The following is a 19,937-nucleotide window of genomic DNA, read 5'->3' as shown; positions in this document are numbered from 1 at the left end:
GAATGGGGGCTCATTTGTCCCTGATATTGAATCCATCCAGTAACCTAATGTTTAAGCTGGAAGATCAGATGCATAGCGAATTACTATATGATCAGATGGGCAATTATATAACGATATTATAAAGCTGTCATTCCTTCACAGGGGTTCTGACACCACAGTAATACACAAGAGCAGACCGTAGCTTACTGATTCCATATTTACATTATGATTGACATCTCAGCAATGCAAACATTTCCATGACTTATACCATATCTCAGAAAGGACTTGGCACATCATGGACCTAAGGCCATACCAACAACCTGTCACATCAAAGCAATTTACATACAGTGCTAAACACCTAATGCAAATTTATTGCTATTACAAGCCAGTGAAGGAGGAGTCATTTTTGGTCTAAGCTTCTGAACAATTATTAGAACATGGATCAGTATGATGTCAACTGGGCTGCATGTTTCTAACTTACTTGCCATTATACCAGAATACATTCATCCAATTAGGTTAATGAATTATGTGATGCACCCCTTCACTGGGTGTCTAACTTAGTGCAGTTGCATGAAATGGAATGACGGTAGGACCATTCCACTCTACATAAAAATGGAAACTCTTTCTCCATGATTAGACAATGTTTTAAAAGGTTTATAAAGCACCTACAAATGTGAAATCATAAGTTAATAAATTCCACCATGCATTAACATGCACAAATTTGGAGCTGACAAAACCACATGCCTCAAGTACACTAGTCCTGAGGTCCTCTTGATCAAGCTTACACATGGTAATACTCTAATACAATAAAGCAGGGTTCTCAAACCTGGGACACACCCTGCCAGTCAAGTTTTCAGGGTAGCCACAATGAATATGCATGAGATAAATCTGCATACAGTGATGGTGCGTGCATGCAAATTTCTCCCATTGTAGGTATCCTGAAAACCTCACTGGCTGGGTGTGTCCTGAGGATTAGGTTGAGGACCCCTGCAATAGAAAGTGATGCTCTGTAACAGTTCTCCAAAGGTATGTGTATATTTTCACTGCCTGCCCTGGCAATAGCACTATGTGTGATCAATCTGTAGGAGAAATCCATGTTTGGAAATCAAACTCCAATCTCTCACATGGCAGTGGCATGAAGCCACTGAGATAGCCCCAAAGAATGGGATCAGTGAAGAAACTACTCCCTTTAAGCCTGGTCTTCCCAGGTCACGCTGCAGTAAAGAATTACATAGAAAAAGGGGAGAATCTAACCAGTGTATGCAGATGGCTCTGTGACCAGGACTGTTTTTTTGGGCACTTACATCTTCCAGTCCTGATGTGTAATTCACAATGTCAGTTTCATAGCCAGGTTTTCAGGATATCTGGCATAAATGTACAAGAGATACAGTTCCATATCTCCATGCAAAACAGCCAGGCTAATATGCAGCGTTAGGCTATCTTCAAAACCTGACAGGTTTGGGACCAATGAGGAGCAGAGATGGGTGGTGCTACTGGCATAGAAGAAACATTTATTGTAGAGTTATAAACATTGTGTATTTATAAAGGAAAGGTTCTAGTGTTTAACAAGCCCCAGTGATACATGTGTTTATTGTCTGCAACCAGGAAACATGTCCGTACAGTGAGCAGAGGCACCACAAAAACCTAGTTCCTAAAGTGGATTATTCAAAATTCCCAGAGACCAGGGCTTTTTGTAAGGGGGTACTGAGTACCAGCACCTTTTCCATTGTTTGCTAAAATTGACCCATGGTCCCCAAGTTTTAATGAAAGAGCTCAGGCTTTACACAACAATTCTGCCTTGTCACAGATTCTGTGACTGGTTGCAGAGAGCCTGGTTATTGTGGGGTGGGTTCCTTAGTGATCACCCCACCCCTGAAGGGTGGCCTGGCACTTGAGTACCGGCACCTTTTTTGCTAGAAAAAAAGCACTGCCAGAGACAGAAACAAGAGAACCATAACTGTGGAATCCCAATGCACAGGACATATTACCTATTATTTTAAAGGGTAAATGCATTTACCCTACAACATAGGTGCATTCTGGTACTGTCATTAAAAAAAAAGACAAGCAGAAAAAAAACAGGCAATGTATAATCAGTCATATACTCAACATGGTTTTGTGACTAGCATCCCTATGTACAATGAATTGGAAATCTAACCTTTCCATTATGCACAGAGGGAGAGCAAAACTTGTTCTCACCTTCCCTGTCCCATCTAGAATTTTATAAAGAATTGAATAAGAAATTTGTAGGTGCTTTATAATAAGTAGTTCATCTATTTTTTTTTTTTTTGAAGCATGGTACGTGAGCGTTACCTAGTACAATCTTGAGGCTGGCAGAACTGACTAAGTCACTTCACTCCTCTTAGCATTGCTCCTTGTCTGCACTTGCATGAGGTAATGCTCTTATACCACAGAAGGTAAGTCAGTTAAGAAATATTAAATTATAGCTTAATATCGACAGTCCCTATTCAGTCTGTGTGCCCATAGACTCTGAGTCAATACAGTGTTTGAAAAGCATGATTTACAGCCGGTCCTTTTTCCACTTATCTCTTCAGCTTATATCAAAGCCCCATCGTAGACGGGGATTATCTCATCAACAGTTTGCATCACACCTGCTCTGCAACTTTATATGACATGGCAGCAGTTAAACTGCCCAATGGACAGAAGGTTCTCCTTGGAGCTTGGTTTGATGCGAAATGCTAAAGCTTTCTCGCAGAGAGGAAACTGTAAGATCCTGTCCTTGAGGTTGCCACTTTTATTTTTAGCAGGGTCCAACTTAATGACAGGGTCTGCAGTGCTCTCAATGCCTGTCAAGCCACCTTCATGAAAACTCTTGTCGATTTTGTCCACAGGGTACTTTGGCCTCTTGGAGGCTCCTGTCTCTGAGGTCCCTTTGGCCATTCTAGATGTCTCTTCCAGAGCCGATGTATCATTTGAGATTCCTTTAACGATCTCTCTGCCCTGGATACCCTGGCCCACAGCACAATCAGTATGGCTCCCCGATTTTGAAAGCTTCTCCTCAGCATTCCCCTGGAGCTTGGTTGTATTGTTATTGTCTTCCGTTCCTGAGCAGTTCTCCAATTCACATTCTTCCAAAACAGTTACTACATTCTCTGCACAGCAGTGTCTGAACTTTTTACTGCTTCTTCCTTTCTCCACAGTTCCACAGGACACCTGTTTGCACATACCAAGAGCATCCTCATTAATGCCCAATCTCGTGTTCCGCTTCCTGATATCATCTGGCTTCTGAATACCTGGTCTTTCCTTGTCTGAGGTTTTCCTGGTTATTTCTCTGTGACCAATTTCTATATCTTTTGGACTGGCCACATCTCCAGTAGACTCCAAATTACACTCTGCCTCGGTTAAGGATTCAGGAGTACCTTGCCTCCTGCCTCCATGCAAAGTGTTACCCTCTCTTTGAACTTTAATTACACTGCCATGTGAGGCCTGGGTGCTCTGCAAGTTTCTATCCAGCTCTTGACTTTGTGAGGTAATTTTGTCCTCTGCTGTGTCAGAATTGCTCTTTTCCTGTTCATTCTCTTCCTCTTCCTCTTCACATATCCGCTGTAGGGCAGGAATACTCTTGGCAACAGGTGTCTCAGCTATGGAAGGCCTAAGGAGACCTCTGACTAGTTGTCCATTGCCATGGAAACTGGAAATGGTATCCTCCCCACTCTCTAGATGTAGGGAAACCAACTTCCTGATGTTAGATGTATTCTTTCCAGAATCTTCTATTGATGCCTTTGCAGAGCACTGAAGGACACAGAAAGATGCCAGTTCACCTGGTGTTGCCATAAAAGTTGAATGATCTTCAGCATTAGTATCTGTGGCCAGGTTCTCTTGCACTGGAGATCTGAGAAGGAGAAGAAAGAGACTTTTAGTAACAGATACAGACCATGGGCTCATTTTTTACAGACTGTACTAAAAGCTGACAGCAAGCCCCATACCATAACAGATAAGTTGACCAAGTCCTGGTTTTACCCCAATATATCTCTAAACTGTAATCCTTTCTAGAGAAACCAGAATTATAGGTGCACAGATGTTGTGGCATAAAACCAAGAGCTTGCGGGCAGCCCAAACAATAATGCAAAGAGGACAGTCCTTCCTTGTTCAGCTGTAGAATTTTATCAGACTAGTTACCCGACATGTCCCCCTCCCCTACCAAGCTGTACAGTTGTCTTGAGCACAGTGGAATACCAATTGGATTATTTCACTGAAAGGAGCAGGAGATCATTATCTGTTTATTTCAAATGCACAGCCACCTTCTTCTTTTGGGAAAGGTAGAGTACGTAGTGTAAAAGTACTAAGTAATGTTGTAACCAATAATAAAATACAAAAAATTAATCTAATAAAATAACCCCCTCAAGTAAGAAAACAAAAACAGAAAATAATAAAAATCAGAGAACCAAACTGCACAAGTTAAAATCCCTCTCATCAAAGATGGAACTGATTGTCATAAAAAAGTAAAAAGATCAAAAATCAAAATTAAAAACCCGTAAAAAAGTTGAATGATTAAAAAAAACACATTAACAGGAGATATTTCATTAAAAACTAGCTTTCCTGACAGAATTTTTAATACAACAATTCCTGGAGACGCCTAATCCTAGGCCCTTTATTGCTAGTATCCAAGCTCTCTCATTAACCAAGTCCAACTTTTTTATGCTAGTTCCCACGTTCTCAGAAACTCCTACATCCCATTCATTTAGTGCTGGTCTTTGCGCACTTTTTCACCAATATTAAAAACCTATACTTCTGAAAGAAGTGCTCGTCCCACAGCTATCTCAAGGGCACCCAAACTCAGCCTTCTTACTGCAGATCCCAGAGTTACGTCAAAAATGGCCTATCCCTTCACTGCTGGCCCTGACTTACCTCAAAGCCCATTAAGTCCAACCTCTTTACTTCTAATCACTATGTTTCTCATTAATGCTTAACCTCATTCCACTTACTGCTAAGGCTGTCTCAGAGACACACAACCCCAGCTCCTTTACTTAAAGTCCTCAAACTATCTCAAAAGCCAGTTCCTGAACCCGTACCCAAGCCTGGCATATGTACTGCTGGTTCCCAAGTTATCTCAGATACCCCATCCCTCCCTCACTGCAGGTCCACAAGCTCTTAAGACACCCAAATCCCAACTCTTGTACTGCCAGGTCCTGAAGAATTTTACTGACACACAAACACAAGCCACTTATCTTATGTTTTTAATATACTGCTTACAATTAATAAAAACAAAGTGGTGTACAAACAAACAAAAAACCCAGCCCTCCCTACCATCAACCTCTCTCCTCCCTATATCCGATATAACACACAAAATTATATCCCAAAAATTAAAACCATACAAAATTGTTCAGTTCCTCATTACCCCGCCCCTCCTCCACTACAAACATAGTCAAACTCCTCTTCAACCATCATCACCCTTCTCCAGGGAACAGCCAGGTTTTTAAGGTTGTCCAAAATCTCTCACAATGGTCAATCGTACGGCGTTCAGGTGGCAATTTATTCCATTTTATGGAAGCCAGCACAGAGGAGGCTCTCATTCTAAGATGACAGCCTCCAATATGGCACACAGATGGGATTTCTAGTAACATTTCTTGGCTGGTCCCCAAGCCATCCTAGGAACACCAAAACCACTGATCACTGAGCTCACTCAAAACATCCAGTCCTAGCCACTTTACATTGCTCCCTTACTAATCTCAGAAACAAGCAACCCCAGGCTCATTACTGCTGGGCCATAAGCTATCTCAAACACATTGATTTTCTTGTCCCCAAAGTATCTTAGATAGATCCATCCTTTTTGCAGTGTATTCATCCCACTCACATCCAGGAACTCAGCAGAGGCAGAAGTGTAGACAGTTGGGATTACTGAGTAACTCAATTCTTCAGGTTATGAAGTGGAATGAAGCGAGTACCGACATTACTGTACACTCTGTGAAGATACTCCACTTCGCAACTTGTTTTTTGTTTCTCAGCAGAACTTTAAGAACTCCAATAGGTTTACTTATCTTGTTGGGCAGACTGGATGGACCATACAAGGCAGTGGTGTGCTGGTAAATTTTTAACAACAGGCTCTCTCCCCGGTCCACCTCGGCGCCCTCCGTCCACCTCGGCGCCCCCCCCCCCCCCCCAAAATTGCAGAGCTGGCCATAGCCGGGGGGAGGGGGCAATGCATTACTCTCTCCAGGAAAAAAAATTAAATGATCCCAGGTTCCAATCTAATTCATGTTTAATATGGGACAAAATGCCATAAATAAGTAAATAAATAAATATAAACTTTTAACGTTCAGCACCTGATTCTCAAAGTGGACATATTCCAAACACTATAATGAAAATAAAATCATTTTTTTCTACCTTTGTTGTCTGGTGACTTTGTTTCTCTGATCATGCTGGTCCAGTATCTGATTCTGCTGCTCTCTATCTGTTCCCTTGACTCCGTTTCCAGGGCTTCCTTTCCATTTATTTCTTTTCTTTCCTCGTCCTCCGCAGACTTGACTGTCCAGTGGATCTAGCTTCTTCCTATTTTCTCCATCCATGTGCAGTTTCTCTCCTCAATTCCTTTCCCCTCATCTAATCTCCTTCCTCTATCTTCCCTCCATGTCCAGCATTTCGTCTCTCTCCCTTCCCTCCCCTCCATCCATGTCCAGAATTTCTCTTGCTCTCCCCTCCATCCATGTCCTGAAACTCTCCTCTCTCCCCTGCCCCCTCTACCCATCCATGCCCAGCAAGTCTCTCCCCTGCCCCCCTCTCCCATCCATGCCCAGCAAGTCTCTCCCCTGCCCCCTCTCCCATCCATGCCCAGCAAGTCTCTCCCCTGGCCCCCTCTCCCCATCCATGTCCAGCAAATCTCTCCCCTGCCCCCCTCTCCCCATCCATGCCCAGCAAGTCTCTCCCCTGCCCCCTCTCCCCATCCATGCTCAGCAAATCTCTCCCCTGCCCCCCTCTACCCATCCATGCCCAGCAAGTCTCTCCCCTGGCCCCCTCTCCCCATCCATGTCCAGCAAATCTCTCCCCTGCCCCCCTCTCCCCATCCATGCCCAGCAAGTCTCTCCCCTGCCCCCTCTCCCCATCCATGCTCAGCAAATCTCTCCCCTGCCCCCCTCTACCCATCCATGCCCAGCAAGTCTCTCCCCTGCCCCCTCTCCCATCCATGCCCAGCAAGTCTCTCCCCTGCCCCCCTCTCCCCATCCATGCCCAGCAAATCTCTCCCCTGCCCCCCTCTCCCCATCCATGCCCAGCAAGTCTCTCCCCTGCCCCCCCTCTCCCCATCCATGCCCAGCAAATCTCTCCCCTGCCCCTCTCTCCCGCTCCCAAACATGTCCAGCGAACAATGTCCTTCGCCCCCACCCTCCCCTCCCGCTCCCATCTGTCTTTTTAATTACCTCCGTCGAAGCCCGCGCTATTTAAAGCCCTGCTGCGTGCAGGCCGTCTCTCCAGGCTTCCCCTGCTTGCTTCGGTGATGTTTGTGCCCTTAGTCCCGCCTTCGCGGAAAAAGGAAATGACGTCAGAATGACATCAGAAGGCGGGACTAAGGGTGTGAACGTCACCGAAGCAAGCAGGGGAAGCCTGGAGAGACGGCCTGCATGCAGCAGGGCTTTAAATAGCGGTTTCGATGGAGGTAATTTAAAAAGTCAGGTGGGAGCGGCAGCGGGAGGGTGGGGGCGAAGGACATCATTTACCATGTTTCGGAGTGGCAGGGGAGGTAAGCATGGCCTGTGATGGCGCCCTCCTGCCATGCTTACCTCCCCTAATGGAGCCGGCTCGCTCCCAACAACAACCGGCTCACAAGAGCTGACAAAATTTAACAAGCGGCTCTTGTGAGCCGGACAGAGCCGGCTCCAGCACACCACTGCATACAGGTCTTTATCTGCCGTCATTTACCATATGTTACTATGTTACTATATATATGTTACTCTGCAGCGCCAGTATGTACCAGTTACTGAGTTCAGACAGTTACTCACGTTTCTAAACCTGCACTCAAAACCAGTTACAATTCTACAGTTGTTGCCAGAGGGCTTACAAACCACAATGAAACACTGAGAAGCTACAATACCTGCTTTCAACTGGCTCAGTCCAACTGTACACAAGATTGATGGCCTGGTTTTGTTTCTCCTGCTTCTCTCTCAAGATCCTCTCAGCCAGAAGGAAGTAAGTGGCTGTCACATGATTGTACCGGTCAGCTTCCAGCGCTCTGCCAAAAAAGGAAGGAAATTTTCTCTGTCCAAATCACAGAAGTGTTTATGAATTCCAGCAGGAAAGTGATTGCTAATGAAGAACAGGCAAGCCAGTGACATACGCAGACAAGAGAGACAGACCTACAGTTAGTTACTTAACCTGTGTAACCATGCTAATGAGCACAAACACCATTCACATGCATTATTAATAACTAGATCCCATTGCATAAAATAGGACCTGGGGTAAAATAACATGTGTTAACGGCATTAGTGCATGCTAACACAATAGTACATGTTAGTAATGAGCTGATAGATTGGTAGACAATCCGCTCAATATTCAAATGAAAATAGATACTAAAATGGCACATATGCAGCTATCCGGTGATATTCAGTGCTGGATAACTGGCTATCCAGCACTGAATATCGCCGCTTAGCGGCTTAAAGATAGCCAGTTATATCGTGCAATATAACTGACTATCTGCCGATTTTTAAAGTGACAGCAGCCAAGTTTGGCAGCCATATTTGGCCGTCACAATAGGTGGAATAACTTTGGCCGGTCTCACTTTAAGCAGCCAGCGCTGAATATCATCATGGCCAGTGAAAATCGGGGAGGTTTAGCGCGGTCGGCACTAAACCTGGATATTCAATGCTGGTCTGTTTCTGGTAACTGGCATTTAATATCCAGTTTAACTTTGGCCAGTCTGATTTTTGTAGCTCCCTGAAGGAGGTATTTTGAAGAGTATTTTGGTCTTCTTCTACGTGAAGGACTTGTGGCATTGATACTAAATGAACTTGGTCTAAGTATTGTGCTTTTTAGAAAATGCTGTCTGTAAAAATGCCTTGCAGATGACTGTAGAGGAGTCCAAGGTATCCAGTCCAGGATCCTTAAGAAAAGAAGCAGAGGGGAGTCTACTCAGGCCCCCCAGAAGAAAAAGGAAGCAGAAGATGAAGTGAGAAGGAATCTGCTCAGTACCAAGAATCTGAGATAAGAAATTGAGGCCTCATTTCTTGTTTTGATATTTTGACTTCCTTTAGGAGGAGTAGCCTAGTGGTTAGTGCAGCAGACTTTGATCCTGGGGAACTGGGTTCGATTCCTACTGCAGTTCCTTGTGACTCTGGGCAAGTCACTTAACCCTCCATTGTCCCAGGTAGAAATGTAAACCGCACTGAATGTAGTTGCAAAAACCACAGAAATGCGGTATATCAAGTTCCATTCCCTTTCCCTATATACATCACTTCTGGTGATATACCTATTAGTGGTTTTATATAAAAAGTATCCCTAACGTGGAGCTAGATGTTCATGCAGTGGTTCTGGAAGTTTCGTGGGTCAACTAGTGAAGGCCTTAAGGCAGTTTGCCTCCCCCAACAACCAGAACCCCTAAACTAATGTTTTTTTCTATTATTTTTGCCTACCATTATAGGAAAACCCCTCACCCCATCAAAAGAGATTTATTACAGATCTTCACATACCTTGAGGTCTGTGGAGATGCTGTTTTAGTTGTCCCTTCAGTTCAAAATTCCAGGTTGACCAGTGCTGCCAACTTTATAAACCAAATATCCAGTGCTTTTTTTGTGCCGGTACGCAACGGTACGGCGTACCGGCACCTTTTTCTCCTCCTCCCCTCCCCTCCCATTACTTCCAGCGATTCTCCGCCTCTCTCATGCCCTCCCATCGACGTGCAGCGATTTTTCCGTCCCTCCCCTGCCCTCACCTCTCTCATATCCAGCGATTCTTCGTCCCTCAGCGTCCTCCTTCACTGCCTGCCAGCCAGTCGGACTCAGAAGCGAACGGTGCAGGCAGCGATTGGCTGGCAGCGTCGTAGCTTCCCTCTGCAAGTCCCGCCTATGCGTAAACAGGAAGTTGTAGGCGGGACTTGCAGAGGGAAGCTACGACGCTGCCAGCCAATCGCTGCCTGCACCGTTCGCTTCTGAGTCCGACTGGCTGGCAGGCAGTGAAGGAGGACGCTGAGGGACGAAGAATCGCTGGATATGAGAGAGGTGAGGGCAGGGGAGGGACGGAAAAATCGCTGCACGTCGATGGGAGGGCATGAGAGAGGCGGAGAATCGCTGGAAGTAATGGGAGGGGAGGGGAGGGAGAATCGCTGGAAATCAATGGGATGGGATGGGAGGGAAGGGCAGGGGAGAGAGAATTGCTGGACATGGGAAGGGCAGGGGAGAGAGAATTGCTGGACATGGGATGGGAGGGAAGGGCAGGGGAGAGAGAATTGCTGGAAATCAATGGGATGGGAGGGAAGGGCAGGGGAGAGAATTGCTGGACATGGGAAGGGCAGGGGAGAGAGAATTGCTGGACATGGGAAGGGCAGGGGAGAGAGAATTGCTGGACGGGATGGGAGAGAAGGGCAGGGGAAAGAGAATTGCTGGAAATCAATGAGATGGGAGGGAAGGGCAGGGGAGAGAGAATTGCTGGACTTGGGATGGGAGGGAAGGGCAAGGGAGAGAGAATTGATGGACATGGGAAGGCCAGGGGAGAGAGAATTGCTGGACATGGGATGGGATGGAAGGGCAGGGGAGAGAGAATAGCTGGAAATCAATGGGATGGGAGGGAAGGGCAGGGGAGAGAATTGCTGGACATGGGAAGGGCAGGGGAGAGAGAATTGCTGGACATGGGATGGGAGGGAAGGGCAGGGGAGAGAGAATTGCTGGAAATCAATGGGATGGGAGGGAAGGGCAGGGGAGAGAATTGCTGGACATGGGAAGGGCAGGGGAGAGAGAATTGCTGGACATGGGAAGGGCAGGGGAGAGAGAATTGCTGGACATGGGATGGGAGGGAAGGGCAGGGGAGAGAATTGCTGGACATGGGAAGGGCAGGGGAGAGAGAATTGCTGGACATGGGAAGGGCAGGGGAGAGAGAATTGCTGGACATGGGATGGGAGAAAAGGGCAGGGGAAAGAGAATTGCTGGAAATCAATGAGATGGGAGGGAAGGGCAGGGGAGAGAGAATTGCTGGACTTGGGATGGGAGGGAAGGGCAAGGGAGAGAGAATTGATGGACATGGGAAGGGCAGGGGAGAGAGAATTGCTGGACATGGGATGGGAGGGAAGGGCAGGGGAGAGAGAATTGCTGGAAATCAATGGGATGGGAGGGAAGGGCAGGGGAGAGAGAATTGCTGGACATGGGACGGGAGGAAAGGGCAAGGGAGAGAGAATTGCTGGACATGGGAAGGGCAGGGGAGAGAGAATTGCTGGACATGGGATGGGAGGGAAGGGCAGGGGAGAGAGAATTGCTGGAAATCAATGGGATGGGAGGGAAGGGCAGGGGAGAGAATTGCTGGACATGGGAAGGGCAGGGGAGAGAGAATTGCTGGACGGGATGGGAGAGAAGGGCAGGGGAAAGAGAATTGCTGGAAATCAATGAGATGGGAGGGAAGGGCAGGGGAGAGAGAATTGCTGGACATGGGATGGGAGGGAAGGGCAAGGGAGAGAGAATTGCTGGACATGGGAAGGGCAGGGGAGAGAGAATTGCTGGACATGGGATGGGAGGGAAGGGCAGGGGAGAGAATTGCTGGACATGGGAAGGGCAGGGGAGAGAGAATTGCTGGACGGGATGGGAGAGAAGGGCAGGGGAAAGAGAATTGCTGGAAATCAATGGGATGGGAGGGAAGGGCAGGGGAGAGAATTGCTGGACATGGGAAGGGCAGGGGAGAGAGAATTGCTGGACGGGATGGGAGAGAAGGGCAGGGGAAAGAGAATTGCTGGAAATCAATGGGATGGGAGGGAAGGGCAGGGGAGAGAGAATTGCTGGACATGGGATGGGAGGGAAGGGCAAGGGAGAGAGAATTGCTGGACATGGGAAGGGCAGGGGAGAGAGAATTGCTGGACATGGGATGGGAGGGAAGGGCAGGGGAGAGAGAATTGCTGGAAATCAATGGGATGGGAGGGAAGGGCGGGGGAGAGAGAATTGCTGGACATGGGATGGGAGGGAAGGGCAAGGGAGAGAGAATTGCTGGACATGGGAAGGGCAGGGAAGAGAGAATTGCTGGACATGGGATGGGAGGGAAGGGCAGGGGAGAGAGAATTGCTGGAAATCAATGGGATGGGAGGGAAGGGCAGGGGAGAGAATTGCTGGACATGGGAAGGGCAGGGGAGAGAGAATTGCTGGACAGGATGGGAGAGAAGGGCAGGGGAAAGAGAATTGCTGGAAATCAATGGGATGGGAGGGAAGGGCAGGGGAGAGAGAATTGCTGGACATGGGAAGGGCAGGGGAGAGAGAATTGCTGGAAATCAATGGGATGGGAGGGAAGGGCAGGAGAGAGAGAATTGCTGGAAATCAATGGGATGGGAGGGAAGGGCAGGGGAGAGAGAATTGCTGGACATGGGAAGGGCAGGGGAGAGAGAATTGCTGGAAATCAATGGGATGGGAGGGAAGGGCAGGGGAGAGAGAATTGCTGGACATGGGATGGGAGGGAAGGGCAAGGGAGAGAGAATTGCTGGACATGGGAAGGGCAGGGGAGAGAGAATTGCTGGACATGGGATGGGAGGGAAGGGCAGGGGAGAGAGAATTGCTGGAAATCAATGGGATGGGAGGAAAGGGCAGGGGAGAGAATTGCTGGACATGGGAAGGGCAGGGGAGAGAGAATTGCTGGACGGGATGGGAGAGAAGGGCAGGGGAAAGAGAATTGCTGGAAATCAATGGGATGGGAGGGAAGGGCAGGGGAGAGAGAATTGCTGGACATGGGAAGGGCAGGGGAGAGAGAATTGCTGGACATGGGATGGGAGGGAAGGGCAGGGGAGAGAGAATTGCTGGAAATCAATGGGATGGGAGGGAAGGGCAGGGGAGAGAATTGCTGGAAATCAATGGGATGGGAGGGAAGGGCAGGGGAGAGAGAATTGCTGGAAATCAATGGGATGGGAGGGAAGGGCAGGGGAGAGAGAATTGCTGGACATGGGAAGGGCAGGGGAGAGAGAATTGCTGGAAATCAATGGGATGGGAGGGAAGGGCAGGAGAGAGAGAATTGCTGGAAATCAATGGGATGGGAGGGAAGGGCAGGGAGAGAGAATTGCTGGACATGGGATGGGAGGGAAGGGCAGGGGAGAGAATTGCTGGACATGGGAAGGGCAGGGGAGAGAGAATTGCTAGAAATCAATGGGATGGGAGGGAAGGGCAGGGGAGAGAGAATTGCTGGACATGGGATGGGAGGGAAGTGCAGGGGAGAGAGAATTGCTGGACATGGGATGGGAGGGAAGGGCAGAGGTGAGAGAATTGCTGGACATGGGAAGGGCAGGGGAGAGAGAATTGCTGGACATGTGATGGGCTGGGAGGGAAGGGCAAGGGAGAGAGAATTGCTGGACATGGGAAGGGCAGGGGAGAGAGAATTGCTGGACGGGATGGGAGAGAAGGGCAGGGGAAAGAGAATTGCTGGAAATCAATGGGATGGGAGGGAAGGGCAGGGGAGAGAGAATTGCTGGAAATCAATGGGATGGGAGGGAAGGGCAGGGGAGAGAGAATTGCTGGACATGGGAAGGGCAGGGGAGAGAGAATTGCTGGAAATCAATGGGATGGGAGGGAAGGGCAGGGGAGAGAGAATTGCTAGAAATCAATGGGATGGGAGGGAAGGGCAGGGGAGAGAGAATTGCTGGACATGGGATGGGAGGGAAGGGCAGGGGAGAGAGAATTGCTGGACATGGGATGGGAGGGAAGGGCAGAGGTGAGAGAATTGCTGGACATGGGAAGGGCAGGGGAGAGAGAATTGCTGGACATGTGATGGGCTGGGAGGGAAGGGCAAGGGAGAGAGAATTGCTGGACATGGGAAGGGCAGGGGAGAGAGAATTGCTGGACGGGATGGGAGAGAAGGGCAGGGGAAAGAGAATTGCTGGAAATCAATGGGATGGGGGGGAAGGGCAGGGGGAGAGAGAATTGCTGGACATGGGATGGGAGGGAAGGGCAAGGGAGAGAGAATTGCTGGACATAGGAAGGGCAGGGGAGAGAGAATTGCTGGACATGGGATGGGAGGGAAGGGCAAGGGAGAGAGAATTGCTGGACATGGGATGGGAGGGAAGGGCAAGGGAGAGAGAATTGCTGGACATAGGAAGGGCAGGGGAGAGAGAATTGCTGGACATGGGATGGGAGGGAAGGGCAGGGGAGAGAGAATTGCTGGACATGGGAAGGGCAGGAGAGAGAGAATTGCTGGACATGGGATGGGAGGGAAGGGCAAGGGAGAGAGAATTGCTGGACATGGGATGGGAGGGAAGGGCAGGGGAGAGAGAATTGCTGGACATGGGATGGGAGGGAAGGGCAGGGGAGAGAATTGCTGGACATGGGATGGGAGGGAAGGGCAGGGGAGAGAGAATTGCTGGACATGGGAGGGAAGGGCAGGGGAGAGAGAATTGCTGGAAATCAATGGGATGGGAGGGAAGGGCAGGGGAGAGAGAATTGCTGGAAATCAATGGGATGGGAGGGAAGGGCAGGGGAGAGAGAATTGCTGGACATGGGAAGGGCAGGGGAGAGAGAATTGCTGGAAATCAATGGGATGGGAGGGAAGGGCAGGAGAGAGAGAATTGCTGGAAATCAATGGGATGGGAGGGAAGGGCAGGGGAGAGAGAATTGCTGGAAATCAATGGGATGGGAGGGAAGGGCAGGGGAGAGAGAATTGCTGGACATGGGATGGGAGGGAAGGGCAGGGGAGAGAGAATTGCTGGACATGGGATGGGAGGGAAGGGCAGAGGTGAGAGAATTGCTGGACATGGGAAGGGCAGGGGAGAGAGAATTGCTGGACATGTGATGGGCTGGGAGGGAAGGGCAAGGGAGAGAGAATTGCTGGACATGGGAAGGGCAGGGGAGAGAGAATTGCTGGACGGGATGGGAGAGAAGGGCAGGGGAAAGAGAATTGCTGGAAATCAATGGGATGGGGGGGGAAGGGCAGGGGAGAGAGAATTGCTGGACATGGGATGGGAGGGAAGGGCAAGGGAGAGAGAATTGCTGGACATAGGAAGGGCAGGGGAGAGAGAATTGCTGGACATGGGATGGGAGGGAAGGGCAGGGGAGAGAGAATTGCTGGACATGGGATGGGAGGGAAGGGCAAGGGAGAGAGAATTGCTGGACATGGGATGGGAGGGAAGGGCAGGGGAGAGAGAATTGCTGGACATGGGATGGGAGGGAAGGGCAGGGGAGAGAGAATTGCTGGACATTGATGGGAGGGCAGGGATGAGATAATTGCTGGACATGGAGGGGAGGGCAGGGAAGATAGAATTTCTGGACATGGAGGGGAGAGAGGAGTATCGCTGGACGGGGAGGGGAGGACAGGGAAGAGAGAATTTCTGGACATGGAGGGGAGAGAGGAGAATCGCTGGACGGGGAGGGGAGGACAGGGAAGAAAGAATTGCTGGACATGGATGAGAGGGGAGAGAGGAGAAATGCTAGAAATGGATGGAGAGGAGAGCAGGAGATAGAGGAGAATTGCTGGACATGGATGGATGGAGGAGTTGGCTAGGAGAGAGGAGAAATGCTGACTTGGATGGAGGAGAGGGGAGAGAGAATTATTGCTTTATATGGATACAGATGAGGGAAGAGAGATGAGAAATGCTGGACATGGATGGAGGGAAAGAGAGAGGAGAAGTGCTGGACATGAATGGAGGGGAGGAAAGAAAAAAGAAGATGCGCATGGATGGAGATGAGGGAAAGGGAAGAGAGGAGAAAAACTGCACATGGATGGAGAAAATAGGCAAAAGCTGGAACCATGTTATACCTCCTCCAGTCAATTCCATGGAGGAGGACCCAGCTTTTACTTATGGATGCAGGGCAACAAAAGAAGAAGAAAGGAGGAAAGTAAAGAAATAAATGGAAAGGAAGCCCTGGAAACGGAGTTAAGAGAACAGATAGAGAGCAGCAGAATCAGAGACTGGGACCAATATGGATAGAAAAACAAAGTCACCAGACAACAAAGGTAGAAAAAAATCATTTTATTTTCATTTTAGTATTTGGAATTTGTCTTATTTTGCACTGGATATACTGGAGCTGTAACAGCTTACAGAAATTATTTATAATGAAAAAAAATCACATTATTTTTTCTCCTATACTAGTATAATATTTTCAATGATGTCTGTTTATATGCGCTATGGCTGGTATAAGGGGTGTGGCTAATGTGGGTGTGGCTATAATAGGGGCGGTGCCATGTGTGGTGACCCCGCCCACAATGAGTACCGGCACCTTTTTTTCTACAAAAAAAGCACTGCAAATATCTATCAAGCACGTTGTCATGGGGTTAAGCTACATGGAATATTTGGGGGGTGGGGGTTGGAGAGGGAGGATCTTGTGAGGTACTCATGACCTGGTTTGGTCACTGTTGGAAACAGGATATTGGGCTTGATGAACCTTTGGTCTAACTACTATTCTTATGATTACTCCAAGTTTTTCGACAAGCATAAACACCTGACTCTTCAATCAAGCTCCAGATCACCGGCTGAGGTCTACTGGGCCTCTTCCCTCAAGCTCCAGATCACTGACTGAGGTCTATTGGGCCTCTTCCCTCATCTACTATAATAAAACTCACCCTCAACATTCTGAAGACAACGTTCTGAAGTCACTCAGTCACTCACTGAAGGGTTCATGGATTCATGGTGGTGAAGCCAGTACTCTGACCATGTCTCTCTGCCCCGCCCTCGCATGATGGACCAATCAGAAAAAACACCCTCAACATTCTGAAACACAAAGGACCATCACAACACCGTTCCCAGGCAACAATAGGCAACGTAAGACGGACCAATCAGAGGAAACTACGTGACAATAAGGGAGGAGCATTCCCCAGCAGAATGGCTCATTATCTGTGCAGCACGGAGAGCACAGAACCACCGCTGGAACAAGAGAAGAATATTCCTGCTGTGGGTATGTGCAAAAATAGACCAGGGGAGAGGGGGGGGGGGAATTTTTAAATGCCTAATGCCAGTACTGAAGAGTGCCAGAGGGCCTATAGCACAGACTATATTTGGGATCGCTTGACATGGAGTCAGAGGAGCCGGAAAACAACGTGCCCGTCACCATCTGGGACGTGGGCGAACAGGACAAGCTGCGGCCCAGCTGGAAGGATTACCCGCGACCCAGCCAGCAGCAAACAGCGACCAAGGAAGGGGGAGGAGCGTGTTTCCCTACTCCTTCCCTGCCTAGGAATCACTGGAGACTGGCTGCCAAACTAACGAAACAACCGCATACCGACACACCACCTCCATCATTAGAAAGGCATCCACTCTTTCTTCAACAGAAATGCTAACTAATAATACAAAACAAACAAAGAATACATGGTTTCTCAGGCGGCTGCAGGTAACTCCCAACCCCCTTCCTCTTCCCCTTTTGCCGAAGCGGCCAAGGACGTGCCCAACCATCCCCAGCCTCGGGCAAGCTGTCTCCCACCTCGGGGATTCCCCGAGCACCCGGAAAAAGACAGCGCTGATTCCTGCAGCGCATAAATGTTCCAGCATTCCCCTGCAGCCGGCCTGAAATGGACCAAACATACCGGATCACCCCCCGACGGCCCGAGACCGTGCTCTTCTCCCTTCCGCCAACTTAAAACAACCATCCCCGTCCTCAGGCAAGCCGTCACCCACCTCCAGGATGCCCAGAACCCCAGCCCAATGTAAAAAGATGGCGCTGCTTCCAACAGCACATTTCTCTTCCAGCATTCCCCTACAGCAGCCCTGAAACGGCCAAAAAATACCGACAGACAAAGAACGTGCTCCTCAACCTTCCGCCCATCTAAAACAACACTGCTGCCTCAGCACAACACAAAAAAAAAACAACACTCAAGAAAGGCTGACACCCCCTACAACCACATTTACATTTCACCAACAGAAAGACCCCCCTCCACAAACCTTCTTGACAGACAAAACCACACACACACAATACAACAGAAACACACCCTCAAAGCCACACACCAATCCAACCCACTTTGCCAGCACAGCACAGCACATCCCCCAACCCCCAAGCAAAAAACAAAACAAAACAAAAAAAGACACACATCAACAACCGGCACACACACCGCACCCTCACACACTCACACACACACACACAAAATAACTCTGTGACACATACACACACACACAAAAAAAACCACATGCTAATGCCCGTTTCATTGGTTTCGGAAACGGGCCTTTTTTACTAGTGCTTTATATTTTTGTATTTTATGTCATGCTGAATTCACTGTTTTAGGACTTGTTTTGTATATTTTTGTTCTGTTGTGGTGTTGGGTTATGTTAGGTTGAGTTGAGTTATACATATGGGGAAGTTCTGTATAATAGGCACTAATATTTATACACATACATGTTTAGAATACTAGCATGTAAGTGCATATGTGCTATTATGCTGTCTAAGTGCTATTCTGTAAATATTCGCATGTCTTGGATATTTGCACAGTGGACATATATGTGGGTAGAGCTTTGGAAAAATTCACATGCATGTAACTTCTAGAATAGGTTCCTACCTAATTGTAGGCATCCTGTGATAGAATTACCCCCTTAATGCCTATGTCGTTTTGTGATTATTCTTCTTGTCTTACTGGGTGGAAAACTTGTTTGCAACTCCTTCATCTTTATGTTTGTGATGTATGGAGATACATGCATAGTTTTATATTCTGTTTTACTGTTTAATTTATTGCCACAGCTTTGAAAAGTAGGAAGCGTGGGTTAAATAAGCTTAGACTTCAACACAGGGCTCTCACTTGCTTAACAGAAATCCAGTCAGAAACTGCCTACATTAAAGAAAGGAAACTCACTCCTGGACGCTGTCCTTGTCGGCAATCCCTCCGCATGTCATGGCCTGGATGATGATGTCATGTTCCTCTTCCGAGACCCTCTTATAGGAAGTCAGAGGAAGTAGAGAGCGGCTGGCTGGCGAGGGGTCCACGCCCTGGAGCCAGGGGTGACTCTCAATCTCCTCCAGAGAGGCACGTTGCAGGGGGTCTCGCTGCAGCATCCGTGAGATTAAGCTAATAAGAGTGAAGGGAAGGAAAGGCTGGCATTATAACAAGGAAGAACCTGGCAGGAACCCACCCTCCATGCACCACACATGATCATAAATCCATAATTTATTTCAAATTTGTATTACACTAATTCAAAACATGTCAAACATAACAAGGTTGAAAACAAGAACACTATATCCATTCATATTATGGAGCATTATTACAACCTTATTAACCACAATGTATATTTTCATAACAACCCCCCCCCCCCCCCCCCCCAATTTGGTAGGCCTGGTTTCTTATGACCCCCTTCCTCAAATCCATGATCAAATCCAAAAAACCTTCATGTCCACAAGAAACCCCTCATTTTAAAGCAGCCCTTGCAGCGCGGGGCATGACGGTGGGGTGACAGGGAAAGAGGCAGCCAACTCATAGTCACTCCTGTATCTTTTGAGATGGATCATTCTTTCTCTGCAGTCCCTTTCCAATTGTTTGTGTAAGGCCCTTAATTTGAATTTCACCCAATGGTACTAGGAGATTACTGTAGCTAGCACGGGGGGGGGGGGGGGGGGGGGGGGGGAAGAAAGCTTTACTTGCAACAGAATCACAGAAACACAGGGGGGGAAAAAGTGATTTATTTATTTACCGCCTTTTTGAAGGCGTTCACTCAAGGCGGTGTACAGTAAGATTTGCTCTAAGTTACAAACTGAAGCCCAAGGAAACAAAGAGGTCAGTTTGCAAAAGAATTAGATGAGTAACTAGCAAGTTAGTTAGCTCAATCCCCTAGAGGCATTTTCTGCTGCCCCATGCAAATAAGTTTTGGCTGTTCCTCTCTATAAACTGTTTTGTTGTATTTTATCCATACCTGCATTTCAATCACCATATTTTTTGTA

At 48.2% G+C, this 19,937-nt stretch overlaps 1 protein-coding gene across 2 annotated transcripts in view; it reads right to left on the bottom strand.

Annotated features, from left to right (window-relative positions):
* Positions 1-2,263: 2,263 nt before the first annotated feature.
* Positions 2,264-19,937, bottom strand: part of LOC115470449 (SNF-related serine/threonine-protein kinase-like) — a 157,314-nt gene continuing 139,640 nt past the window's right edge. For both annotated transcript variants that reach the window (XM_030203637.1, XM_030203638.1), the window contains exons 4-6: positions 18,859-19,071; positions 8,021-8,158; positions 2,264-3,829 (exon numbers count right to left, since the gene is read on the bottom strand). In XM_030203637.1, coding sequence (XP_030059497.1) covers positions 2,602-3,829; positions 8,021-8,158; positions 18,859-19,071 — 1,579 coding nt within the window. In that variant the 3' untranslated portion in view covers positions 2,264-2,601. The remainder of the gene's footprint in view (positions 3,830-8,020; positions 8,159-18,858; positions 19,072-19,937) is intronic.

This window comes from Microcaecilia unicolor, chromosome 5 (genome assembly GCF_901765095.1).
Source record: "Microcaecilia unicolor chromosome 5, aMicUni1.1, whole genome shotgun sequence".
Classification (NCBI taxonomy): Eukaryota; Metazoa; Chordata; class Amphibia; order Gymnophiona; family Siphonopidae; genus Microcaecilia; species Microcaecilia unicolor.
The sequence above is the reverse complement of the archived record's forward strand: the minus strand, read 5'-3'. Positions and strand labels throughout refer to the sequence as shown.